Source organism: Schistocerca nitens, chromosome 2 (genome assembly GCF_023898315.1).
Source record: "Schistocerca nitens isolate TAMUIC-IGC-003100 chromosome 2, iqSchNite1.1, whole genome shotgun sequence".
NCBI lineage: Eukaryota > Metazoa > Arthropoda > Insecta > Orthoptera > Acrididae > Schistocerca > Schistocerca nitens.
Genome location: NC_064615.1, coordinates 615,128,937 through 615,137,276, shown reverse-complemented (window position 1 = coordinate 615,137,276; position 8,340 = coordinate 615,128,937). Strand labels below are relative to the sequence as shown.

At 34.6% G+C, this 8,340-nt stretch overlaps 1 protein-coding gene across 1 annotated transcript; it reads left to right on the top strand.

Annotated features, from left to right (window-relative positions):
* The first annotated feature begins 1,779 nt into the window (after window positions 1–1,779).
* LOC126235202 (uncharacterized) lies at window positions 1,780–2,324 on the top strand. Its single transcript, XM_049943932.1, has 2 exons — window positions 1,780–2,058; window positions 2,141–2,324. The coding sequence occupies exons 1-2, from the start codon at window positions 1,780–1,782 to the stop codon at window positions 2,171–2,173; spliced, it is 312 nt and encodes a 103-aa protein (XP_049799889.1). The 3' UTR covers window positions 2,174–2,324.
* Window positions 2,325–8,340: the final 6,016 nt, after the last annotated feature.

The following is an 8,340-nucleotide window of genomic DNA, read 5'->3' as shown; positions in this document are numbered from 1 at the left end:
CATGTAAAATTTATGGTAAATTTTCATAACATTGAATACAAAAGGGTTGTTTCAAGACAACTATTGACTGTCACTGAAGACAGCATAGATAGTGTATCAAGGCATATAACACATGAACTCGGATGCATTTGGAAGTACTCCAGGACACAAATGAGTACTGGATATTCATGGATCATTACCAACAGACAAAGCATGATACATTCACTTTTACCAAAAAGGACTGAACTGAAAAATGAAGAGCATATCCCTCCAGGAGGCATGTTTTCTGTTGGACATGTGTGCTGAAGTAATGCCTGTATATCAATTTTCCTATGAATGTTTTCCATTCTTCTTTCACTTTTCTTCATTTAAAGTTTTAAAGCTACAAAAAATAGGCCTCAAAAACAGAAGTAAAGCTGAACAAGCAAAATTCAGGATTATCAATCAACAAAACATGATTTTTTTAACAGGGGGTCACAGTTGGCAATGGATTATGAACCAGGACTATAGTGAAGGGACTCTGACAAATAGTGGATATGGGGACATGTGAACATCATCATAAGTAGTGCAGCCAGTTAATAAGAGAACCAAAAGCCACTGCAGCACACAGAACCATAGCAAAATCATATCACGAAAAAGAAACTGCATGGGGCAGAATCAACACTAAAAGAGGTAGTCAGAAGAGAATGGTGTAAATAACAGAATTTTTATGAAGTAAATGAGAAATGAGAACAGCATAGTTATAGATGGAATTGAAATTGCCAATGTATTCAACAACAATTTCAAAGCTGCTGTACAAAATTTAAAAGGGAAAATAAATCAGGGTTAAAGAAATCTAGAACCTTTGGTCAGCCATCCCAGTCAGTGTTCCTGGAACCAGTCACAGAAATGGAACTCATAAAAATAATTCAGAAATTAAAATCAAAGAAGTCTGCAAGAGACAATGAAGTATCACATTTCATAAAATGTGTAAATGAAGAAATTATTAAATTCCTCTGAATATTATTAAATTCCTCCGAATATAGTAAATTATTCATTTGGAGAAGGGTGTCTTTATAAAAGGCTGTACCGGTATACAAAAATGGTGGCAAAGGTAACATGAAAAACTACAGACTAGCGTCTTTAACCATTGAATACTCCTAACCGCAAGAGATACTCGTGCACAGCAGGATGGTTACATTACTAGAGGAACATAGTATTCTGATTCCAGCACAACATGGTTCCCGAAAACAAAAGTAGACAGCAACCATTATCTCAAACCTAACATAATCTGTTATGGATGCATTAGGCAAAACAGACTCTGTATCTGCTATGTTTCTGGATGGTCTAAAGTTCTTGACACAATCACTTATACAGCACTAACTGAAAAACTTGAAAGCTACAGCATACGTGGACAGGCAGTACAATGAGTAAAATCATAGTCAGTAAGTGGGAAAGACAATCTGAATGCACATCTGAAACTGGAAAACTAAATACAATGTATCTCAAGCATATGGCGGCAAGATGGCGGCAAATGTACGCGTAACTTTAAACCGCTCTGCAGTTTTTGAGGACTTAATTTCAATCAAGTGTATTGTTTGTGACGAAACAGTGCTAAATGGAATTAGAATATGCGTGTTTAAACATAAATGGTGCCATTCACACTGCTTTGCTCAAGAAGATTTACAAATACAGTGTAAATGTGACATAGAGTGTAACGGCCGCGAGATCGCGAGTGGAAAGTACTACGCGGGAATAGAAGACAGCGTGCATGACGAACTTCAAAAAGAACTTGACATTATAAAAAAATATATAAAAACAATGGAAAATTTGGTACTAACCATACGGGAACTGTCTGAATCGTCAAGGCAACAAGATCTCATTAATGCTAGCCATAAAATTCGTAGGTCTGCACAACCAAATGTACAAAGTGTAAACAGTACGACTGTAACTAGATATATCAACGAACTGATCACTCAAAAAGACACAAGTGAATTAAACGCAAGAAAAGAAAGTGTTAATAGTGCATCTATGGATAAAAATATGAACAAACTATCCACACAAAAATATACAAGTGGATTAAACGGAGAAAAACACAAGGTAAATATTCGTAAAGAAAAAAAAGTAAACAACCACGTTATGCATAAGCAAGGACACAAGCAACAGACATATATTTTTGCAGATAGTCATGGGAGAGGAATTACGGAAATTATGAGAAGAAATCACCCAGACCTTAATCTAACAGGCATAATCAAACCAGGCGCGCCATTACGCGAGATTCTGAAAAACAGTGACAACATATTAACGACCGGTAACAGCTGCATCATAATAGGAGGCGCAAATGATGTTTACTGTAATGAAACTTGGCGTGCAACGAGAATCCTAAAGGAAACTATCAAAAGGATGCCTCGAGTGCATTTCTACATTGTTAGTATCCCCAGGAGACACGATCTGATGGAAAACTCGTGCGTAAACATCGAGATTGTTACAGCAAACAGGCTGTTTGAGAAAATATGTAGAGGTTTCCAGAATACGACTTTCGTAGAGATAAACAGTCTTCACAGAGAGCACTTCACAAGACATGGTCTCCACATGAACGTAAAAGGGAAAAAGATTATTAGTGCCGAAATACTTAAATTTATTAATGAGTCATCTGTAATGGAAGTGTCTCCAATCCCAATTCCGCCAAAACAAGAGTTGTCTGTAACAGTGGAACCATCATTATCTGCAGTAGAGCTACAACAAACACCAGTAGCAGCAGCAAAGGCTCAGATATTCTCCGCAGCAGTGTCAGTTAAACCAATAGCAGCAGAATCACCACAATCATCAGCAGAGCTGTCGTCATCAGCAACAGCATCCAGAACAGCAGACCCCATAATACTACCTCAAGGCAATGAAAATGCATGTGAGGAAAACATACAAGGGTCATTAGCCGCAGCAGCTAACAAAGAAGGGCAGTCACCAAGTCGGGGAGCACAGGAGCCACCTGCAACAGCAACCACACAGAAGAGGTACCTGAGGCCTGGGAGATCAACAGCAGAAGCAGGTTCCAATCAAGACAGATGCCTGAGAACTAGGAGACCTGCTACACTAAGTGAGGATTTTTTATGGTACCGAGTAAGCAGGAAGAGAACATGGAAAAAGATGTAAGTAAAACTGTCCATCTTAAATACCAGTGTGACAATAGTGAGAGGAAAATAAACACCGGACAAAGATACGATCCGTGTTTAATGACACAAACTGAAAAAAAACATTGCATAGTACCAGAAGCAAAGGCAGCAAGTGAAGTGCTTAGTATATTACAGGAAGGGGAACTATTACATTTAAAGCCAACTGTTAGAATACTTCACCAAAATGTTCAATACATAAACAATAAAACAGAGGAACTAGAGGTAATATTACAGGAGTATAGGCCAAACATTCTAGTAGTTACAGAACATGGGCTAAAAGAAAATCACATAGGAATGTACAACTTGAAGAATTATGTGAGAGTAGCCAGTTTTTGCAGAACTTCCTATAAAGGTGGTGGGGTTGCCATTTTTTCTAACTATAAATCAACTAAAGCCATAAATATATCAAAATATGCTATAGAATTGAGCTTTGAAGCTACAGCACTGGAAACTAAAATTGCTGGGAATTTATGTTGTGTATTAGGTTTGTATCGATCACCAAATGGTATAATCAAAACCTTCTTTGAACAGCTGGAAGATATAATCCAACACCTCTCAAAAACATATGCTTATTTGATAATTATAGGAGATCTGAACATAGACACAAGTAAAAATACAGACAATACTAAGACCCTATTGGACTTATTGTGCATATACAACCTAAAAATAAAAATAGATAAACCAACCAGAGTAACAAAGCATAGTGAAACTATAATTGATCATGTAATAACAAATATTCCTACATGCTATTGTGACACACAGGTAATAAACTCCACATTAGCAGACCATTTTGCAATCATGATAGACATAAATATAAAGACTAGTGATTCAGTGCAGAAGATATGGGAGATGAGAAGACAGAACTACCCACATAACATAAATCTGCTAAAAAGGATGTTAGAGGCAGAAAACTGGGAAACAATATATGCAGCTAAAGATGCAAACAGCAAATGGAACCAGTTTTTTTCTTTATTCAATTATTATTATGATGTTACATGTCCTGTTAGTAAAAGGCTTGTCAAACAGCAACAAAAAAAGAAAAGCTGGGTGACTGGAGAAGTAATCCATGCCAGAAATAATCTGAGAGTGTATTATGACCTATCCAAACAAAAAAATACTGAGGCCTACAACACACTGTATAAAATAAAAAAGAAAGAGTACTGTAGTTTTATCAGAAAAACTAAAGCATCATTCATCAGGATGTCTATAGATAAGGGAAAGAACCACTCAATAGGCTTATGGTCGTTCATTAATGAAGAGAGAGGAAAAGTAACAAATCGGGCGGAGGACATCTGCCCACTGATGAGTGGGAAAAACAACGCAAACCCTCTAGAAGTAGCCAATACTTTTAACAAATATTATATTACTGTAGCAGACGAATTAATAAGTCAAAATAAAACAAATGCAGTAAGTAAATTGTTAAACCCCCCACATACAAATCATACTATGGTTTTCATACCTACAACGGATGCAGAAGTGTCAAACCTAATAAAACAACTTAAAATTAAACATTCATCTGGCTTGGATGGTGTCACATCACATCTCGTAAAGGAATGCAGAGAATGTATTTTAAAACCATTGACACACATGCTGAATGCTGCGATAGAAGAAGGTATATTTCCAGATTCACTGAAAGTAAGTAAAGTGAAGCCAATATTTAAGAAAGGGAACAGGGATGAACTAGGAAATTACAGGCCAATATCATTGATCTCAACATTTGCTAAAATCTATGAAATGATAGTAAAGAATAGAATTGTAAGTTTTATAACAAAGTACAGTATACTGCATTCATCACAACATGGTTTCAGAGAAGGGAAGTCAACAAAAACAGCATCAACAGATATAATTGAGCACATTCTTAATTTACTTGACAGGCAACAAAAGACTTGTGGGATTTTTATGGACCTATCTAAGGCATTTGATTGTGTGAACCACTCAAAATTAATGATGAAATTATATCAGTATGGAATTAGAGGAAAATGCTATGACATACTTAAATCATACATTACAAATAGGAAACAATGCACAGAAATCAGACATACTAGTGGGGGAAATATAACAAACTACAGATCAGAATTACAAACAGTTAAACACGGTGTGCCTCAAGGGTCTGTGCTTGGGCCAATACTATTTATACTCTACGTAAATGACTTCCCTAGCTATATAAATCAGAAACTTATAATGTATGCTGATGACACAACAATCATTTGCACAGCTGACACAAAGGAGGAGCTTGAGAAGGAAGCTCTCCTGACTATCGAAAATGCAAATAAATATTTAACACAAAACAACCTGTTTATGAATCAGTCTAAAACAATGAATGTAGTATTTCAGACCAAGCACAGTGAAAATTATAATATAAATGTTAATGTAAATGGAAAGACTATTAAAGAAGTAACCAGCACAAATTTTTTAGGAACTATAATAGACAAACATTTGGGATGGGGGGAGCACATAGATGCACTGTGTAAAAAGATAAACAAACAGATCTTCATCATGCATAAAACAGCTAAGGCTGTGGATGATAAAATCCTCAGATCAATGTATTATGGACTTGTCTTCCCACATTTGTCTTATTCAGTTCATGTATGGGGAAGTGCACAAGCTGGCTACCTAAAAAGAATATTCACAATTCAGAAAAGGGCAGTGAGATGCATTGCAAAAATACCACCAAGACAGACCTGTAGGCAAGCTTTTGTACACTATAATATTATGACAGTATATTCACTGTACATATACCAAAGCATAATGGCAGTAAGGTCAAGTGATAAACACCTCCTAAATAAAGATATACACAAACACAGTACAAGAGGAAATGAAAATTATTTCATGATAAACAGAAATCTAAAACTGTCTATGACTGCCCCAGAAGAAGCAGGCAAAAGGTTTTTTAATAAACTCCCCAAAATCATTAAAAAAGAAACAGACCTAAAATGTTTTAAAAATCATTTGAAACTATATCTCACAGAGAAATGTATATACAGTTTGAGTGAATACTAAGATGGTGTTTAATATGTTATATCATTACTGAAATGTACGTTTAAAATTATCATGTATGTTGTTTGGATTTGTGTGTACATATAATGTGAAACATGTAATACCTTTGTATGATTATGGACTATTTCTGTTTAATCATTTGTTTCATTTATATATAATGAAATCAAGTATGATGTTAATAGCTTATTGTATGACACACCCAATACTCTCAGCTGAATTTTCAGCTGGAGTCCATGGGCAAAGAATAAATAAATAAATAAATAAATAAATAAATAAATTTATAATTGGCCTCCTTCTGCTCAACCTTCTTTTAAAAATATTGATGTCAGTGAGAAGGATCAAAAGCCATTGTATGCTGAGACATGATATTAGTGAATGCAGAAGAAAATCTGGAAACACTGGAATGAAGTATGTGTATATCAACAAATAACAAAGTACAGTGGCTCATAGAGAATGACTTTGCAGTAAATCTAAATAAAGACAGTGTTAATGGTCATTTACTTTCTTGCAAATAATGGGAAGAAGCAATATGAGATCATTTGAAAACATAGGAAAGGAGACATGTACAGATACACTCAGAGATGAAACATGACTGGAAGAAGCTAACTCGATCAAATTTTAAGGGATTACAGTGAATGATAACCATCAATGTAGACAATGCATAGACAATGTCTGCTGTAAATTAGATACTGTGATATTTATTATGTAATTGCCTGCACATTATGCTGGCAAAAAACTTGCATGTACATTGTACTATGTTGTATTTGAACTATACTTATAGAATGGTGTTACTGTTTGGGGAAACCCCAGAAGCAAAAATAAAATACAAATTTTTATTTTGCAAGAGACCATTGGTACCATCTCGAATTAAAAAAAGCAGCAGATTCTTTCATATCTGCCTTGCTCAGTATAAATATATTGACATTTCCATCCATGTGCATGTAAAGAAAAGTAATTTCATTAATAAAAGGAAATACATTGCTAGATGAAGATGCAGATTATTACTCATATGACACAAGAAATAAAGATCAGCAGAGTAGACTACCACACAGAGTGATAGCTGCTGAAAAATATCCTTGAAATTCTAGTGTGCAACTATTAAAGCGTCTTCCTAAGAGTCTATACAGCAGTGTAAGTGAATAATGTTTCATCAACTTCTAGAGGATTGTTTAATGGAAAAAGATTTTTGTATTCTAGAGGAGTATATTGGTAAAGAATGGGGAATGCTGATATTACTTGTATGTGTGAACTGTAATCAGTTAAATATACTGTAGTATGAGTTATGTAAACTGAAGATGCAATTAGTAGCAAACATTGTTGCTAATTTGCTGCATTATAATGTAATATGTAAGCTAAATATTTTAGAATATTAGGGTAAGCTGAGTTGTTCTGTGTTCCAAGTAGACACTCAGTACATAATGTAAACGAACAGGACCAATTAAAAACCAATCAATCAATCTCATAGTATTATTATATTTAATAAGAGAATTATTATTTGCATATAATTACTTGTAACATTCAGGATTTTATCTTATATTGTCAATGTTCTTACCTAAGTGTCCAAGACAGTACTGTATGGTTACAACCACTATTCCATGATCAATATAATAATCTAAATAATGTTGCTGAGCATAACCAGTTGTGAAGCAGCCAACATGTATCAGCACCAGTACTGGTCTTGGGACACTTGTATCTGATGGTAACTACAATTTAATAAAAATCATACTTTATGAAATGCTTAGGCTGTGTACTTCTGTCTTTAATATACATGTTCATCAGAATTATAAACAAAGAGCAATCAGAAAAAAAGAAGATGAAAGTCCAATATATAATTGCAAGGTTGGTGCTTCTGTTCAGTGTGCTGCTTTGGACTGACATGAGCTGTACTTCAGAAAATAATGAAAATCATTGAATTTATTATAGTGCTAGAAATTTTCTTTTAATTTCATGCATTTCGTAATTCTTTCCATATGCATCCTATAATTTTATATGTTTTGTAATCATACATGAAATATAGGCCTATATGTGAAATGATTTACAAATTAAAATCATACTTGATGAAATGAATGTACTGTAGTGAGAGGCAGCATCACATAAAACATAGGCAGTTTCAGTTTCTTTGTGGTAGATGGAATGCCACAGCCTTGAACAAGAATTTTCCAATCAGTAATTACTAACTGTCAAGCAACATTTAGATGTGAAATTCAACTAACAT